This window comes from Tarenaya hassleriana, unplaced genomic scaffold (genome assembly GCF_000463585.1).
Source record: "Tarenaya hassleriana unplaced genomic scaffold, ASM46358v1 Cleome48, whole genome shotgun sequence".
Classification (NCBI taxonomy): Eukaryota; Viridiplantae; Streptophyta; class Magnoliopsida; order Brassicales; family Cleomaceae; genus Tarenaya; species Tarenaya hassleriana.
Genome location: NW_010967498.1, coordinates 633,398 through 653,288, shown reverse-complemented (window position 1 = coordinate 653,288; position 19,891 = coordinate 633,398). Strand labels below are relative to the sequence as shown.

Here is a 19,891-nt window from a genome sequence, read left to right as displayed (position 1 = left end):
TTCCTTTTTTCCTTCTCTACTAATATTGTTTATTAACGAAATAAAGGAAAAGAAAAAACAAAATTAAATGCACCATTTACAGCGTATATACGTTATGGCTAGATTTACATCTCACGATCGTGGTTTTTTTTTTAATAGTTATTTAAAGCGTAAGCCAATAATTCTATTTGAACGTTATTTCAATTGGAATAAATACTATTTATGGGAGAAGTTGTATATCACGATCGTGTTTTTTAATGGTTATGTAAAATATTATTATTTTGGGAAATATATTATTTTTGTGTAAAAATTGGTGATAATTCAATCAATTTATATATAGTTAATGAGTTTTACAATGCCATCATATGTTGTGTTATTTTTATAGGAAGAACCAATTGTAGAAATGGTGAGACAAACCAGCATAAACATTCAATAAATTTTTAATCCCACTAAATGTAACTCACGTTTCTCCTCCATGACCTCCATTTTTTTTTTATTTTTACCCCACTAACACTAAATATTAACTCATAGAATTAAATGTAGTAAAATAATTTGTTATTTTATCAAAATAAAATGATAAAATAACAAATACATTTTAAATATAATATATAAACTAATTATTATTATTATTATTTTTAATTATAACAATGTATTGATATTTTTCATTTGCATATCCATTGTAACGCCTGAAACCCGCATCCCGCAATACGAGTTACGTCACATGGACAAGTCAATAAAATAACATTTCCAAAAATCCGCGGGAATTTAAAACTTTTCTTTTCAGAGTTTAGCGGAAGAAAAACACTCATACATATATATACGGTACATTATTCCAGTTATAATTATACATAAACAGTGGTAGTATCACATTATTACAAACCGTAAAAGTCTACCACCGATATAACACAAAACCGTTTCCCAAAAACGGAAATGTACCATAGGAAATAATTATACATGATCAAACGATAAGCTGTCCAGGTCTCCGATATCTGCTCCTCGGCTACGGCTGCTCGCGACCTGAAACGTTGCCTAACAACGTCCTAAGCTAATTGCTTCGAGAGTGAACTCGGGTGTAACCCGGAGTTCCATTCTCATGGTGCCAGGGAAAGCAAATATATACTAATACTTTGTTATACAGGAATTGGAAACAGGAAATCACGGTAAGCATGCAGCAATCACAATCAAGCCCGTACGACAAGTTGCAGGACAGAGTTCGTCAAATCGTCTCTACGCGCACCATGTGTAGGTAATGTACTCTCCATGTGCGTAGCACAACCACCTCTCTCCTCGGAATCCATCTACTCCGCAACCACTCGGAATCCGGCATAAGTATCTTTTTATTTTCTCCGCCCGAACACATCACCCCACCCTAGCATCGATGTCACCTCTCGATACTAGGCGTGTCACCCAACTCCGACATTGATGTCACCTCTCAATATCGGAGCTCACCAGACGTCGGCTACAACCGACGCCATCGACTATAACGAGAGAGCCCATCGCTGTAACTCTCCCTCGCCGACCATCCGCCGCGGAAATACTTGTCAGGTTCGGGCCTGAACCTGGCAGAGTAAGTCCGTACCACCTCCTCAGGAGACCCCAATCTACCCGAATCTCAGGTATGTGTGATGCCCTCATCCTCGGGATACTCATACCCCGGGGTCCGCCCGTCGCTAACGGAAACGTTGGCGCGGTTCCAAGAACCGTATGTTCCTCGTCACGCAATAGTACCGACTACAATCGGCTATCTACGCAAGTCATCGGGGTACCCATAACCGTCCTATCGTTCGGACGTTAGCGCGATTATATCATCGCCACATTCACAATCATATCCCATATGGGTGGCATCCGACCCGGATCGGATGGCCCATGGATGGGACGCAATCTCACAATCATCGTGCAATCATTCACAAAATTCCGTTTCTACAATCATGCGCTAAACGTTAATCCGAACCCTTTCGAATTAACGCTAGTGTCATGCCTGCTACCACAGTCACACACATTTATATAGTTTACTTACTATACATGCATTTCCGCTTCGTAGTCCTTTATATTTATTTATATATTTTCTTTGAGTCTTTCCATTCATATTATCGAATTGTACCTCCGGTATGACCTATCTGGTCCCGATCCGCCCGGATAACCAGTCGGTTCATTCCGTGGTTTTAAACCTTACCTGTTATTTATTTTGGGTCCAAACTACGTGGGGTCCGGTCTGGCCCGTATTTCCGGTATATTTTATATTTTTCACTTTTTCACAATTTGAGCCAGGTTAATATTAGGTTCGTCTTATCAAGTTTTTCAATTTTCCACAGGGTAAAATTTTAAGGTTTCGTTACTCTTTTTTTTTTTCAGACCGACCGGTCTAGTCCGTAGACCGATCGGAACAGTTCAGACCGGACAGTCTGAATTTGCAGACCGAACGGTCCAGTGTTGCCAGTCAGTTCGGTCTGGACTGTCCAGTCCGTTCGGTTCCAGACTTCATCTTCTACCTCTGGACTTCGCATTTTCTCCTGCGGACCTAGAACGGACGGTCTAACCTTAGACCGGATGTTCTGGTCCTCGGATCTCATAAAAAATACTCAAACATGCACGATTCACTATGGGTAATTCATCAAAACCCATATAATTTCATGGAGAACACGAATCAAACATCAATTTCGCACGAAATCACTCAAAACCCAAAACCCCATATCAACAGACTTCCGAATTAAACTCGAATTCACTCACCTCTGATTAACCTCGTGTTCTGGTTGACGAATGAGAAGCTTGGGGATGTTCCTCTTGCTCTGTAGAAACTGATTCGAGAGTAAATCTTCGGATTTTGAGAGAGAATTTTCGGGTCGAAGTTGAAGGAGAATGAAGAGGGAGATGGGTTAATGAAGAACGAGATTGGGCGGTATTTTCGACATAAATCCGGACCCAGGATGGACCTAATCATGTTTTAAGGTCAAAAGTTGGGTTTTCTGGTCGGAATGAGTGCGCACACGTCGCTTTCAAGTCGAATCCGGACGAAAATCGCGACTTTCGCCGCTGCCGACAGTCCGGTCCGTCCGATCCCGTTTGCAGTCCGTTCGGTCCGGACTGGCTAGTTCGTTCGTTCTCGCTTTGCGGTCCGTTCGGTCCGGACTGACTAGTCCGTCCGGTCTGAACTTCTGGTCCGTTCGGTCCGACCCCTTTTTTTTAATTTCTGGGTTGTTACATCCATCACTTCAAAATTTGTATGTAATATTTTATTGTTATTTTTATCAAAATAAAATGATAAAAATAACAAATGCATTTTAAATATAATATATAAACTAATGATAAATCATAAAACTAATGATAAATCACCTCAAAATTTTTATGTGATGTTTTATTTTGTTATTTTTGTTACGATAAAAATATCAAGATAAAAAAATAAAAAAATTTAAAATATAAATATAATCAAATTAAAATCTCAATAATAAATAAAATAATTTCAAAATATTTTTCTTATATAATATAGAAGAATTTATTATGATATTTTTTAAATTTTAAATATTTATTGGATGTTGATGTAACTAATGAAGATTTTTATAGACCAATCAAATTATAAAAAACATCCATGTAGGATGACGAGGTGGCTTCACCACAATCCTTTAAACATCACCACAGTTCTGAAGATTTATTCTGTGGGTGTAAAACTACCAAAACTGTTTGAATGGCCCATTAATATCTCAAATGGGCCTAATTGGGCCTACGTTCAGATTCTTTGTGAATCATCCTTCTTTTTCTTGCATGACTACTGGTAAACTCAACAACAAGCTTTGAGAACGCCGAGTTCCTGTCTTCAAGCAAATTCTTCGGAGAATCATACTCAATCACCTTTCCTGCAATTACAGTAATTTTTTTTACAGTTTTACATAATCAAAACATATCATTCAAATGAGGAGAAAGTTTACAGTTTTCTGGTTATATTTTACCTTGATCAAGCAGAAGGACCAAGTCATTGTCGATGATAGTTGGAATCCTGTGAGCAATGGTGGTGACAGTGCAATTTCTTATTTATGCTCTGAGGGTTTTCTGCATTAGATTGTCTGTTGTTGTGTCTATTGAGACCGTCGCTTCGTCAAAGACCAGTATCCTTCTCTTCTTCAGCAACACTCTCCCGAGACACACCAGTTGTCTTTGTAGACAAGAGCTTCATCAAGCATCTCCGACACTTGTGTCCGTGATCACTTTCGGCGTCTGTCTCGTGTATAAGACTCCTCTGACATCAGCCACCGTCTTTTCGACTCTTGCAACGTTCAGGATACTAACGAAGCCTATATACAATCTCCCCGGGCTCATATCACTGGTGGCCCAAACCAAAGTGTCATTAGAGCGGATTGAAGGGTTTATCAGAAAGGATCGGAGGACCAGACAAATATCGAGTATTCTCCTCTCGATTCTTCAAGCGCCGTCGAGATGGAGGTTGCGGATTTGCTTGGGGTTCAAGTAACGAGCTTCCTAACCAACCGACCATCAGAATCACACAAAGCATACAGATCCTGAAAGGGCAGAAAGTTGCGGTTTGTGAATCTGTCGGGTCAGGTAAATCAAGCTTCCTCTGCAGTATCCTGGGCGAGATTCCGAGGATATCGGGATATGCTGTGAAAGTCGAGGGTAGAAAAGCTTACGTTCCGCAAAAGCATCAGAGACAACATTGTTTTCGAAAAGAAGATAAGACGCGACGCATACATCGAAGTTCTTGAGGCCTGTGCTTTGGATCAGGACATTAAAACGTGGATTAACGGGGATCTAAGTATAGTCGGAGAACGAGGGATGAATCAGAGTGGTGGCTAAAAGCAACAGATTCAACTGGCTCGAGCTGATTATAGCGACGCAGATGTTTACCTCCTCGACGACCCTTTCAGCGCGGTCGACGCTCACACGAGAAGCCATTTGTTCGAGGTATGAAATCTCGTCTACGAAATCCGCTTTCTTGATTCTAAGTTTCATGTATCCCTTTTTTTTCAAGTAATCTTGAACTGTAAAGTTACCATTTTTTTCGAATCTTTCAGAAATGCTTGATGAAGCTCTTGTCTACAAAGACAGTTGGAGTATTTGAGTGCTGCAGACATCGTTCTGGTACATGTCCGAACCCATAAGTTTCAGTAACAGTGATTTCATATACTTCTCCACAAGTAAATCTCAAAACTCATGGTTACACTCAGTAAATAGACAAAATGGAAAACACTTCCTTCAATTTCAAAATAGAAAATTCTTCATAATTTATCAATTTATAAACTAAAAATTGATGATGATTCTCTTTCTAGTTTATAAACCAATCACATTTTAAAAAACTGTCACATAGGATGCTTAGGTGGCTTCATGAGAAGCCTTCAAATCCAACTTTTATATATATAGATTTATAATGGACGTGATTATACAAACATAACATATCAAATACAATCCTGAAGATTCATTCCGTGGGTGTACAACTACCAAAACTGTTTGAATGGCCCATTAATATCTCAAATGGGCCTAATTGGGTCTACGTTCAGATTCTTTGTGAATCATCCTTCTTTTTCTTGCATGACCTAGTGGTAAACTCAGCAACAAGCTTCGAGAACGCCAAGTTCCTATCTTCAAGCAAATTCTTTGGAGAATCATACTCAATCACCTTTCCTACAATTACAGTAAAAAAAGATTTTTATTTTTTACAGTTTTACATAATCAAAACATATCATTCAAAATAGGAGAAAGTTTTCAGTTTTCTGGTTATATTTTACAGCATGACCTAGTGGTAAACTCAGCAACAAGCTTCGAGAACGCCAAGTTCCTATCTTCAAGCAAATTCTTTGGAGAATCATACTCAATCACCTTTCCTACAATTACAGTAAAAAAAGATTTTTATTTTTTACAGTTTTACATAATCAAAACATATCATTCAAAATAGGAGAAAGTTTTCAGTTTTCTGGTTATATTTTACATTGACCAAGCACAAGGACCAAGTCATTGTCGATGATAGTTGGAATCCTGTGAGCAATGGTGATGACAGTGCAATTTCTTGTTTCTTCTCTGAGGGTTTTCTGCATTAGATTGTTTGTTGTTGTGTCTATTGAGGTTGTCGCTTCGTCCAGGACCAGTATCCTTCTCTTCTTCAGCAGCACTCTCCCGAGACACACCAGTTGCCTTTGCCCTACGCTGAAGTTTTCTCCTTCCTCCGCAACTGCAGAAGAAAGCCATTTCAGATCATGGTTCGGGTCTTAGAAGGCGAGAAAAATGGCCAAGAATCTAGGAGGAAACGCAAAAGGGTACGGAAAAGACGGCGACTTTGTCATAGCTTTTGTACCGGGTAGATCTAAACAAGTACTAGCTTGTCTGAGAATGTCTGTGAGATGACACTTCCTCACGACCTGAAACATTGAAACAGAGAGAGAGTTCACTGTTTTGTTTGAATCATTACATTCACTGGAGAAGGAAACTGAGAGTTCTTGATCTTTGTTTCTGTACTTCCCAGATTTCTTGATCTGAATGCTGCTGGAGGGGATCAAGATTTGTTCTGATGGATCCTTGAAACAAGGTTGGATCCTGTGGGATTTTACCTAATCTTGACCTCAGATCATGCAATCCTATCCTGGAGATGTCGAGCCCGTCGATGAGAATTCTTCCTCCACAAAGTTATACGATCCGAAACAGAGCTTGAATCAGAGTGGACTTTCCACTTTGCGTTCTTCCCACGATTCCAATCTTCTTCTCCCCAGGGAATGTGCATGTTATTCCTTTCAGAACCATAGGAAGGTTCACAGTGTACCTCACCTGTAAATCTCGCAGCTCGACATTTCCCTCGCTTGGCCATTCAACAGAAGGCCTGAAGTCTTTTACTATAGGAGCAGTCTCGCTCGATATCTTTGTGAACTGGAGATTTCTCTCTACCGATATCATTTTGCTCTCGACGTTAGAGAAGTTCCATATGACCCACGCCTGAAGTACGTTGAGGGTCAGACTGTACGTTGCTGCTAAACCAGCCAGACCTGGAGATTGATCAGACCAGACCAAACGAAAGAAAAAGATCATTCAAGAAACATGTTCAACCTGTCAGATTATGCTGTGAAGGAGAGAGCACTCAAGAAGCTTACTAGGATCAATTCTTGATCTTGGCAAGGTCACCAAGATGACAAGGATGGCAAGGTCACCAAGAATTGATCCTAGTAAGCTTCTTGAATGCTCTCTCCTTCACAACATAATCTGACAGGTTAAACATGTTTCTTGAATGATCTTTTTCTTTCATTTGGTCTGGTCTGATCAATCTCCAGGTCTGGCTGGTTTAGCAGCAACGTACAGTCTGACCCTCAACGTACTTCAGGCGTGGGTCATATGGAACTTCTCTAACGTCGAGAGCAAAATGATATCGGTAGAGAGAAATCTCCAGTTCACAAAGATATCGAGCGAGACTGCTCCTATAGTAAAAGACTTCAGGCCTTCTGTTGAATGGCCAAGCGAGGGAAATGTCGAGCTGCGAGATTTACAGGTGAGGTACACTGTGAACCTTCCTATGGTTCTGAAAGGAATAACATGCACATTCCCTGGGGAGAAGAAGATTGGAATCGTGGGAAGAACGCAAAGTGGAAAGTCCACTCTGATTCAAGCTCTGTTTCGGATCGTATAACTTTGTGGAGGAAGAATTCTCATCGACGGGCTCGACATCTCCAGGATAGGATTGCATGATCTGAGGTCAAGATTAGGTAAAATCCCACAGGATCCAACCTTGTTTCAAGGATCCATCAGAACAAATCTTGATCCCCTCCAGCAGCATTCAGATCAAGAAATCTGGGAAGTACAGAAACAAAGATCAAGAACTCTCAGTTTCCTTCTCCAGTGAATGTAATGATTCAAACAAAACAGTGAACTCTCTCTCTGTTTCAATGTTTCAGGTCGTGAGGAAGTGTCATCTCACAGACATTCTCAGACAAGCTAGTACTTGTTTAGATCTACCCGGTACAAAAGCTATGACAAAGTCGCCGTCTTTTCCGTACCCTTTTGCGTTTCCTCCTAGATTCTTGGCCATTTTTCTCGCCTTCTAAGACCCGAACCATGATCTGAAATGGCTTTCTTCTGCAGTTGCGGAGGAAGGAGAAAACTTCAGCGTAGGGCAAAGGCAACTGGTGTGTCTCGGGAGAGTGCTGCTGAAGAAGAGAAGGATACTGGTCCTGGACGAAGCGACAACCTCAATAGACACAACAACAAACAATCTAATGCAGAAAACCCTCAGAGAAGAAACAAGAAATTGCACTGTCATCACCATTGCTCACAGGATTCCAACTATCATCGACAATGACTTGGTCCTTGTGCTTGGTCAAGGTAAAATATAACCAGAAAACTGAAAACTTTCTCCTCTTTTGAATGATATGTTTTGATTATGTAAAACTGTAAAAAAATAAAAATCTTTTTTTACTGTAATTGTAGGAAAAGTGATTGAGTATGATTCTCCGAAGAATTTGCTTGAAGATAGGAACTCAGCGTTCTCGAAGCCTGTTGCTGAGTTTACCAGTAGGTCATGCAAGAAAAGAAGGATGATTCACAAAGAATCTGAACGTAGACCCAATTAGGCCCATTTGAGATATTAATGGGTCATTCAAACAGTTTTGGTAGTTTTACACCCATGGAATGAATCTTCAGGATTGTATTTGATATGTTCTGTTTGTATAATCACGTCCATTATAAATCTATATATATAAAAGTTGGATTTGAAGGCTTCTCATGAAGCCACCTAAGTATCCTATGTGACAGTTTTTTAAAATGTGATTGGTTTATAAACTAGAAAGAGAATCATCATCAATTTTTAGTTTATAAATTGATAAATTATGAAGAATTTTCCATTTTGAAATTGAAGAAAGTGTATTCCATTTTGTCTATTGACTGAGTGTAACCATGAGTTTTGAAATTTACTTGTGGAGAAGTATATGAAATCACTGTTACTGAAACTTATGGGTTCGGACATGTACCAATGTCTGCAGCACTCAAATACTCCACTGTCTTGGCGAAGAAGAAGACAAAGGCAAGAACCAGACCGTCACTGGAGATTGTCTGTTTCTCGTGCAAGATGTTCACGAATGTCGTTATAAGCAATGGCCCAACGTACGATGCAACAGTGTTGAGCACTGGAAAGATCATAAGGGCAGAAAGGGTTACGATTCATGATTCGGAATCTGGAAAAAAAAAAGCGCAAGAACGGGGAAACCCACCTGCGAAAACGGCGTTGAGCGTGCGAGAATGGCTAATGGTTCTTGCAATGGCGAAAGGCAGAGTCAGATCCTCGAACCTTTGCTTGGAGAGAGACTCCTCGAGGGAAGAGGGAGCGTTGTCGGCGGATTCTGACCGGGAAACCGGAGGAACATGGCGGAACTCGAGTTTCCGAACTCGGCCTTGTCTGAAAAGTGGATTCAGCCATTGAAACGCGAGCCAACTCCATAGACTGGCTTGTGCGAAGGTGACATCATTACCCACAGAGGAATGGGTCTCCTCCTCTCTCTCAACCAAACGCCGCTGAAGCTCCATCATCTTTTTCCTCCACCTTGTTTGTGTACATTAAATTTTAAGGAAAAATCCAAGTGGGGTGTGTAGGAGGAGACACAAACAGAGGACTGAAGTCTTCAGTTTCCTTTTTTGTTGTCGGTTCGGTTCCATGCCATTTTTCTCCTTATTTTATTTCTTCAATTACCATTTTCTTCCATGTAAGAGTAATGAATTACTATTATTAGCACCTTTAAATGGCAGTTTCCTTTGCAGAGTTTCAATATAATGGCAGGACCGAAGCATACCTTTTACATCATTAAGAATTGTAAACATGTCGTCATTTATTATATATTTTGTATTCTAAATATATTTCGCTTGTTTTAAAAATGGGAAAGTGTTTATATGAATATGGGCAATGAAATATTTTAACGGTACCCACTGATTCTATTGGTTAATTATTCAGTTTGGATCCAATATTTCGGGTTTTATATAAATTATATCTGTTTTTTTTTAAATCAGAATTTCGTTTGATTCGTTTTTTTTTTATTTCTTTTGCATTAGGGTTTTTTTCCTATTATTTTCATATTTATACTAGATCGATTCAAATATGATTATATATTAATGGGTTTAGTTGTGTATATTTTTGTGATTACCCGCCAACATGATTTAATTTATTTTTCATCTAATAAAAATACAAAGAAACAAGGGTAAGAAAATAAATTATTTCTTAGTCTTACAAAGGAGGAAATAAGAAATCGTGGATCACACTCGGTTGCGTGGATCATTCCTTTAGGGGAATAAATGCATCGAATATTATTATTATAATGGTAGTGCAAATATAGTGCAATGGTAACGTAACCTCACTTTAAATGAATTATGGAATGTTAACTTGCATGATGAACATGAATTAATAATATACTGTTGAATAATTGTCTTGGCGCATATGTAATCAGACATTAATGAATGATTTTTCTTGTGATATATACATTTTTTTATTATTCTTTGTTTTGAAATTTTGATCAACCGAACTTTTATGCATTGGACAAATTAGGTACTCTTTTACCGAGGGACGATGTACAAAAAAGTATACACATTAACTTATTAAGTACATAAAAAAATCTTTAATTTTTTCTTATAATATCCTATTAAAATATTAACTATTTAATTCATTAAAATTTTATATTTTCCACGGTTTTTTATTTAATAATACTAAATGAAAATCGTCAATATGCGGATTATTCTTTTTTGCATAATATTTATTGATATAAATTTTATAAAAATGATATAAATTATTTGTTTGATAAAAAATATTTTAGTACTTTTTTATAATATAAAAATATATTTTCTAAGTGTATTGATATTTTATTATAAATTCTTCATAATTATATTTTATAGTTTATCTATTACTATTTTATCAATAAATAAATCTCAATTAAAACAATAATAAATTGTATTTAAAATAATTGCATTTTATTAATTTTTCTTACCAGTTCATTTTGTATTACTCATTTTTTTTAATTTTAAGAGTTTTTCATTTAATTCCTTTAATAATTTATGATGGTAAATTAATGCCGTAATATATATATATATATATATATATTATATTTAAACTAAGTTGAAAATAGATAAATTCATAAAAATTATAGACAATATAATTTTCTACTAGTACTATTATAATTAACACTGGATTTATAGTCCACGCAATGTATGCTAATTATATATCATTATCAACATCATTTATTTACAGAAACAAATTTTCCGTGAAAAATGTTCCAAAAATCAAGGCAAATGTATATTTTTCCTTCTAAATGGTGTAACGTTCGCAAATCAGTTTTTACCAGTTTTTTTTCCTTGTTTAAAAACTAAAATTTTAAAGTAATTTTATGAATTAGTAACCAAACATGTTAAGAAATTTATTGTGTTTAAATATTTTAAAATATTTTGTTATTTTTATTTAAATTCTGAACTTTAGTTCTAATTCCGGGAATGAAGTTAAAACATCAACATTATATTGGGGATAAGAAATATTTAAATATGTTTATTATGAACAATAACAAAATAACTAATATAAATAACAGTAATTTTAAAATACAAATATATCAAAATAATATAGATATATTAATTATTCGTTTAAGTAATATTTGTTATTTTTATTTAAATTCTGAACTTTAGTTCTAATTCCGGGAATGAAGTTAAAACATCAACATTATATTGGGGATAAGAAATATTTAAATATGTTTATTATGAACAATAACAAAATAACTAATATAAATAACAGTAATTTTAAAATACAAATATATCAAAATAATATAGATATATTAATTATTCGTTTAAGTAATATTATTTTAACAACATATCTAATAAATTACCAGTGAAGATAAAGGTAAAAAATTGAATACTTTAGTTTTTTTTTTATTAAATGCTAATTCTAATAATAACTTCTGCAATATTATCTAAAATAAATAAAAATAATCAAAAATAAATATTATTTTTATTGCAAATGTAATTAGAAAAATGATATTTATATACTTATGCTAAAAGGCTTAGTACTAAAAGGATAAAATTAAATTCTAAATATTTTCGCATATAGTTTTTATTAAAAAAAATTACTTATTTTAACATCTCATATTTTAAGAATGAAATATTTTAAAAATAGAAGCCCACTACCCACATAAATTTGGCAGCATGGTACAAGTGATCCACTTGTATATGTTTTTTACTGTTTTACACCCGACAAAAGAAGTGATGCAAAGAGTATAGTTTCATAAAAAAAAAAAGAAATGCAATAAATAAAGTTTGGTATATATCAATATCAATTTAATAATAACACATAATTGCACTAAAAATCAATTTAATATATTTTATTAAATTTTTGAAAATAATACCAACAAATAATTGCAAATCTAAATATATATATTAAAATACTTACTTTATGGTAACCCAATAAATCCGAAACCATGATTTTATATAGTAGAAAAATTAAGTGGATATAGTTATAAAAATACAATTGTAAATGAACCAAATTTATAATGTAAATGGGAGAAAAATATGTATGTATAATAGATTTCGAAATACAGAAATATAATCCCTAATAAAAAAACAAATAATCAAATACATAGCAGTTAAACTCTTCGAGTTGCAGTCCATGTGCAACATGCAGCGATTTATTTCTATTTCCCTTCCCCAATTTCAAATTGTAACATTAGTGTCTATAACAGTAAACATTTTCTTTAATATGTGTCTGGGTTTTTGGACATTAATTATTATTTTTATTTGATAACACATCGAGTATTTGACTAAAAAATTTATTATAATTGTAAATAAAATTGTATTAAAAATATTTTATAATCGTCGATTTTCAATTCTGATATAAACCAGCAAAATCAATCTTCAGTTTTACGATATTTGATTTTATTATAAGTAAGTTTGATAAGTAGAATTCCGTAGATTACCACAGAAACTTAAAGCCATCAAACACAAGAATCCAACACTCAGACATCAAGGAAAAACCATAATAGAATAAATGGAACACACTTATACTCTTACTATATTTTCCTTGGTAGCAGATTTTGATATTTTTGGGAATCCATATCTAATAGCTATAGAAAGATGATCCCAATATAAAAAAATCGGGTATTTAAATTTTATTATCCAATTTCTGACATCGGCGGTAACCAAATTAGAAACTTTAAATAATTATATAAAATATGGATACTTATAAAAATTATGGATTTTTTTTTTGGTCGGGAGATACGGGTTTGAGGCCCTTTGCGTGTAACGGTCCAAGATCTTGACGACCCAAATGTGAATAGGCCTCTTAAAGCCCATTAATAGAGGCCACCAAATTTGAAAACGTGATTAAAATCCCAAACCAATCCTTTTCAGATGCTAATCACTGAGTGTTATTATTTTTTCAATTTAATCAATGTAAGAGTTTGAGGAAAATAATCAATTTTCAGCCGTATATTAAATATGTCGCAATATTAAACTTGTGAGTTGTTGCTTAGTCTCAAAATAACTCTTTTTTTTTTTGGTAAGAAGACAGAGAAATAAATTTTAATATTATATATATAATTTAGATTTAAAAAATAAGTTAGAGAAACTTGAAAAAAATGTTAATGGACAAAGTGACCGTTGAAAGGGCGCTACTGGGGAATGTTACCATTGCGCCCTTTTCTATTCTTAATTTTGAGATTTTCGCTCAATTAATTTCGAAACTCGAACCACGTTGAAACCCTAACTCGCTCTAATTGCCTCGAAGAAAATCCATCACTGCAGGTATCCGGATTCTCCTCTCTGATTACTGAGATCGTTGTTTCAATGACGTCGATAACAGCAGAGAAAGCTATAATCACGTTGCGTGGATCTGCGGCCATCGTCAGCGAGTTCTTATGTCCGTCCTTTTTCCAGTTTCTTAGGTTTTGATCCGTCGATTCGCATGGGATTTTGAAGCATATTTCTTCACTTACTGCTGTTGCTTTTGGCTTTCTCTTCCCCAATTTGATGATCTTTTTCAGGTTATGCTTGGAACAGGTGAGAATCGATGGATCGTGGGATTCCCATTAATTTTCGCGACTTTTTTCAGCTTAGGGTTTTGAGTTTATCCAGAAGAGAGCTTCGTCAAAGTGAAGAAATATGGATTGCCAGTGTTGCCTATCCAAGACGAAGCCGTTAAGTCCTTCCTTCCTCTTCAACCTGACTTCTCAGATTTCCGGTAAGCCTTCTTCCCCGACATTTGATTGAAATCTTACCATTTTTGTGTCTAGAACATTGGTTTTCTCAGAGCCCTTGGCGTTTGGCTGAATCATTCATTCCTTTAATCCCTCATCTGGCAATATTCTTATAGGATTAGCAAAACTAGTGAGAGATTGTGTCTTGGGTCTTGCTGCACATGATTATGTCGGAACTTAGGCGTCTGATTCGAAAAACATCATGTGTGTAAAGAATGGCTTGTGGCGGGAAAGTTGTACTTGTGATAATGAGCAAAGCGACCTCCGAGGTCTTAGAGAGATGGAACTTCCGCATTGAAACCGATAACGAGGTTGTTCAAAAAGGGTGAGTTTTTTTTTTGTGTTCAGATCTTGGATTGCCAATTACATGAATGGATCCCATGACACTTCTCAAATGTGTTTGCTTGATGTCAATTGCGTTTGAAGAATCGAGAGGAGAATACTCGATATTCATCTGGTCCTCCTCTCTGATAAACCCTTCAATCCGTTCTAACGACACTTTGGATTGAGCCACCAGTGACATGAGCCCGGGGAGATTGTATATAGGCTCCGTTAGTATCCTGAACGTTGCAAGAGTCGATAAGACGGTGGCTGATGTCAGAGGAGTGTTATAGACGAAACAGACGCCGAAAGTGATCACGGACACAAGTGTCGGAGATGCCCAGAAGAGAAAAGTAATGGCTGAGCTCGTGTACAGATACCGTTTCTGCCATTTTCTCTCGGTTTCTCGGAGATGAAGGATTTTCTTGAGAAACTTGGGCTCCCACGAGTTAAGTTTCAGAATCCTCATGCTCTTCAGAATCTCGGAAGTCGTCTTTATCCTCGAGTCCTTTGCTTCCATGATCTTTGAGTGCAGACTCTTCTGCCTGTTGGCTATAGGAGTGTTGCTCATCATAACCAGAACGGTCGAGACAAGAGCTGCGAACGATGGGGCGAAACCGAGATTCTTGTACAAGATCACCAAAGCTAGAACCACCTGAACTGGTAATAACCAGAGTTCATGGATCTGCAGACAGAAATCTCCGACCTTTTCGACGTCCACATTGATCAAATTTACGATCTTTCCATTTTTCGAACCCACGAATTTGACGGAGAGGGATTTCTTGTAGATCAACACGGTGAGAGCCGCTTTGACTCTAACGCCAATCTTCTGAGCACCGAAGTACCATTGTCGTTGACACAGAGACTCCACTGTCTTGGCGAAGAAGAAGACAAAGGCAAGAACCAGACCGTCACTGGAGATTGTCTGTTTCTCGTGCAAGATGTTCACGAACGTCGTTATAAGCAATGGCCCAACGTACGATGCAACAGTGTTGAGCACTGGAAAGATCATAAGGGCAGAATTGGTTACGATTCATGATTCAGAATCTGGAAAAAAAGAAAAGCGCAAGAACGGGGAAACCCACCTGCGAAAACGGCGTTGAGCGTGAGAGAATGGCTAATGGTTCTTGCAATGGCGAAAGGCAGAGCCAGATCGTCGAACCTTTGCTGGGAGAGAGACTCCTCGAGGGAAGAGGAAGCGTTTTCGGCAGATTCTGACCGGGAAACCGGAGGAACATGGCGGAACTCGAGTTTCCGAACTCGGCCTTGTCTGAAAAGTGGATTCAGCCATTGAAACGTGAGCCGACTCCATAGACTGGCTTGTGCGAAGGTGTCATCATTACCCACAGAGGAATGGGTCTCCTCCTCTCTCTCAACCAAATGCCGCTGAAGCTCCATCATCTTTTTCCTCCACCTTGTTTGTGTATACATTGCATAAATATGCACACAAGTACGTGTATATATGAGTGTGTATATATATGTACATTAAATTTTAAGGAAAAATCCAAGTAGCGTGTGTAGGAGACACAAACAGAGGACTGTTTTTCTTCGGTTTCCTTTTTTGTTTTTTTGGTATTAGGTGGGGGTCGAACCGTGGTTGTGGAGCGCTTTTGCGCATGCCCACACCACTTTACCGTGGTTGTTAGTTGGGTTCCTTACATGCCATTTTTCTCCTTATTTTATTTTTTCAATTACCATTTTCTTCCATGTAAGAGTAATGAATTACTATTATTAGCACCTTTAAATGGCAGTTTCCTTTGCAGAGTTTCAATATAATGGCAGGACCGAAGCATATCTTTTACATCATTAAGAATTGTAAACATGTCGTCATTTATTATATATTTTGTATTCTAAATATATTTCGCTTGTTTTAAAAATGGAAAAGTGTTTATATGAATATGGGCAATGAAATATTTTAACGGTACCCACTGATTCTATTGGTTAATTATTCAATTTGGATCCAATATTTCGGGTTTTATATAAATTATATCTGTTTTTTTAATCAGAATTTCGTTTGATTCGTTTTTTTTTTAATTTCTTTTGCATTAGGGTTTTTTTCCTATTATTTTCATATTTATACTAGATCGATTCAAATATGATTATATATTAATGGGTTTAGTTGTGTATATTTTTGTGATTACCCGCCAACATGATTTAATTTATTTTTCATCTAATAAAAATACAAAGAAACAAGGGTAAGAAAATAAATTATTTCTTAGTCTTACAAAGGAGGAAATAAGAAATCGTGGATGAACATGAATTAATAATATACTGTTGAATAATTGTCTTGGCGCATATGTAATCAGACATTAATGAATGATTTTTCTTGTGATATATACATTTTTTTTTATTCTTTGTTTTGAAATTTGGATCAACCGAACTTTTATGCATTGGACAAATTAGGTACTCTTTTACCGAGGGACGATGTACAAAAAAGTATACACATTAAGTACATAAAAAATCTTTAATTTTTTATAATATCCTATTAAAATACTAACTATTTAATTCATCAAAATTTTATATATTCCACGGTTTTTTATTTAATAATACTAAATGAAAATAGTCAATATGCGGATTATTCTTTTTTTGCATAATATTTATTGATATAAATTTTATAAAAATGATATAAATTATTTGTTTGATAAAAAATATTTTAGTACTTTTTTATAATATAAAAATATATTTTCTAAGTGTATTGATATTTTATTATAAATTCTTCATAATTATATTTTATAGTTTATCTATTACTATTTTATGAAAAATCTATATATATATATATATATATATATATATATTATTTAAACTAAGTTGAAAATAGATAAATTCATAAAAATTATAGACAATATAATTTTCTACTATTACTATTATAATTAACACTGGATTTATAGTCCACGCAATGTATGCTAATTATATATCATTATCAACATCATTTATTTACAGAAACAAATTTTCCGTGAAAAATGTTCCAAAAATCAAGGCAAATGTATTTTTCCTTCTAAATGGTGTAACGTTCGCAAATCAGTTTTTACCAGTTTTTTTTCCTTGTTTAAAAACTAAAATTTTAAAGTAATTTTATTAATTAGTAACCAAACATGTTAAGAAATTTATTGTGTTTAAATATTTTTAAATATTTTGTTATTTTTATTTAAATTCTGAACTTTAGTTCTAATTCCGGGAATGAAGTTAAAACATCAACATTATATTGGGGATAAGAAATATTTAAATATGTTTATTATGAACAATAACAAAATAACTAATATAAATAACAGTAATTTTAAAATACAAATATATCAAAATAATATAGATATATTAATTATTCGTTTAAGTAATATTATTTTAACAACATATCTAATAAATTACCAGTGAAGATAAAGGTAAAAAATTGAATACTTTAATTTTTTTTATTAAATGCTAATTCTAATAATAACTTCTGCAATATTATCTAAAATAAATAAAAATAATCAAAAATAAATATTATTTTTATTGCAAATGTAATTAGAAAAATGATATTTATATACTTATGCTAAAAGGCTTAGTACTAAAAGGATAAAATTAAATTCTAAATATTTTCGCATATAGTTTTTATTAAAAAAATTACTTATTTTAACATCTCATATTTTAAGAATGAAATATTTTAAAAATAGAAGCCCACTACCCACATAAATTTGACAGCATGGTACAAGTGATCCACTTGTATATGTTTTTGACTGTTTACACCCGACAAAAGAAGTGATGCAAAGAGTATAGTTTCATTAAAAAAAGGAATGCAATAAATAAAGTTTGGTATATATCAATATCAATTTAATAATAACACATAATTGCACTAAAAATCAATTTAATATATTTTATTAAATTTTTGAAAATAATACCAACAAATAATTGCAAATCTAAATATATATATATATATTAAAACACTTACTTTATCTTAGCAAAATTGCAAGGTAACCCAATAAATCCGAATCCATGATTTGATATAGTAGAAAAATTAATGGATATAGTTATAAAAAAACAATTAGAAATGAACCAAATATATAATGTAAATGGCAGAAAAAGATGTATGTATAATAGATTTCGAAATAGAATCCCTAATAAAAAACAAATAATCAAATACATAGCATTTAAACTCTTCGAGTTGCAGTCCATGTGCAACCTGCAGCGATTTATTTCTATTTCCTTTCCCCAATTTCAAATTGTAACATTAGTGTCTATAACAGTAAGCATTTTCTTTAATATGTGTCCGGGTTTTTGGGCATTACTAATTTTTTTTATTTGATAACACATCGAGTATTTGACTCGAAAATTTATTACAATTGTAAATAAAATTGTATTAAAAATATTTTATAATCGTCGATTTCCAATTTTGATATAAACCAATAAAATCAATCTTCAATTTTACGATATTTGATTTTATTATAAGTAAGTTTGATATGTAGAATTTGCCATATAATTCAGTAGATTGCCACAGAAACTTAAAGCCATAAGACACAAGAATCCAAAACTCAGACATCAAGAAAAAAGACATAATAGAAAAAATGGAACAGATTTTGATTTTTTTGGGTATCCATATCTAATAGCGATAGAAAGATGATTCCAATATATATATAATTAAAACGGGTATTTAAATTTTATTATCCAATTTCTGACAGCAACGGTAACCAAATTAGAAACTTAAATAATTATTTATGGATTTTTTCCTGGTCGGGAGATACGGGTTCGAGGCCCTTTGCATGTAACAGTCCAAGATCTTGACGACCCAAATGTGAATAGGCCTCTTAAAGCCCATTAATAGAAAGGGCCATCAAATTTGAAAACGTAATTAAAATTCTTTTCAGATGCTAATAATCATTGTGTTATTATTTTTTTCAATTTAATCAATGTAAGAGTTTGAGGAAAATAATCAATTTTCAGCCGTATATTAAATATGTCACAATACTTACTTTATCTAAAACACTTAGTAATAAAATGATAAAATTAAATTCTAAATATTTTCGCATATAGTTTTTATTAAAAAAATTACTTATTTTAAAATCTCATATTTTAAGAATATTTTAAAAATAAAAGCCCTCATAAATTTGACATCAGTCAATTTTATAACCGATAGAGGGAGAAAGTGAGGTAGAGAACATAATTTCATAAAAAAGGTACGCAATAATTAAAATTTGATATATACCAATATCAATTTAATAAAAACACGTAATCGCACCAAAAATCAATTTAATATATTTTATTAAAGATTTGAAATTAATACCAGCAAATAACTAAAAATCTCTCTCTCTCTCTCTCTCTCTATATATATATATATATATATATTAAAATACTTACTTTATCTAAAACACTTAGTAATAAAAGGATAAAATTAAATTCTAAATATTTTCGCATATAGCTTTTATTAAAAAAAATTA

General features: G+C 34.0%; 2 protein-coding genes, 1 long non-coding RNA gene and 1 pseudogene across 3 annotated transcripts; 2 read left to right on the top strand and 2 right to left on the bottom strand.

Moving 5' to 3' along the window:
• The first annotated feature begins 3,938 nt into the window (after nucleotides 1-3,938).
• Nucleotides 3,939-8,545, top strand: LOC104825735 (annotated as a pseudogene).
• Nucleotides 8,546-8,555: 10 nt separating this feature from the next.
• LOC104825692 (ABC transporter C family member 5-like) lies at nucleotides 8,556-9,482 on the bottom strand. Its single transcript, XM_010558062.2, has 2 exons — nucleotides 9,168-9,482; nucleotides 8,556-9,083 (listed from the first exon to the last, which is right to left on the bottom strand). The coding sequence occupies exons 1-2, from the start codon at nucleotides 9,478-9,480 to the stop codon at nucleotides 8,908-8,910; spliced, it is 489 nt and encodes a 162-aa protein (XP_010556364.1). The 5' UTR covers nucleotides 9,481-9,482; the 3' UTR covers nucleotides 8,556-8,907.
• Nucleotides 9,483-13,592: 4,110 nt separating this feature from the next.
• Nucleotides 13,593-14,687, top strand: LOC104825688. Its single transcript, XR_773660.1, has 4 exons — nucleotides 13,593-13,831; nucleotides 13,956-14,152; nucleotides 14,285-14,493; nucleotides 14,595-14,687. It is a non-coding gene; the product is annotated as an uncharacterized LOC104825688 (long non-coding RNA).
• On the bottom strand, nucleotides 14,474-16,233 carry LOC104825690 (ABC transporter C family member 3-like). The gene is made up of 2 exons (XM_010558061.1): nucleotides 15,575-16,233; nucleotides 14,474-15,488 (listed from the first exon to the last, which is right to left on the bottom strand). Exons 1-2 carry the CDS (start codon nucleotides 15,918-15,920, stop codon nucleotides 14,485-14,487), a joined length of 1,350 nt encoding a protein of 449 aa, XP_010556363.1. The 5' UTR covers nucleotides 15,921-16,233; the 3' UTR covers nucleotides 14,474-14,484.
• Between the last annotated feature and the right edge of the window lie 3,658 nt (nucleotides 16,234-19,891).

Coding starts and splice junctions, on each gene's coding strand:
- LOC104825690 (XM_010558061.1), bottom strand. CDS start 15,920: ATGTATACACAAACAAGGTGGAGGAAAAAGATGATGGAGCTTCAGCGG. Junction 15,489..15,574: donor GCTCAACGCCGTTTTCGCAG/GTGGGTTTCCCC, acceptor TGATCTTTCCAG/TGCTCAACACTGTTGCATCG.
- LOC104825692 (XM_010558062.2), bottom strand. CDS start 9,480: ATGGAGCTTCAGCGGCGTTTGGTTGAGAGAGAGGAGGAGACCCATTCC. Junction 9,084..9,167: donor GCTCAACGCCGTTTTCGCAG/GTGGGTTTCCCC, acceptor TGATCTTTCCAG/TGCTCAACACTGTTGCATCG.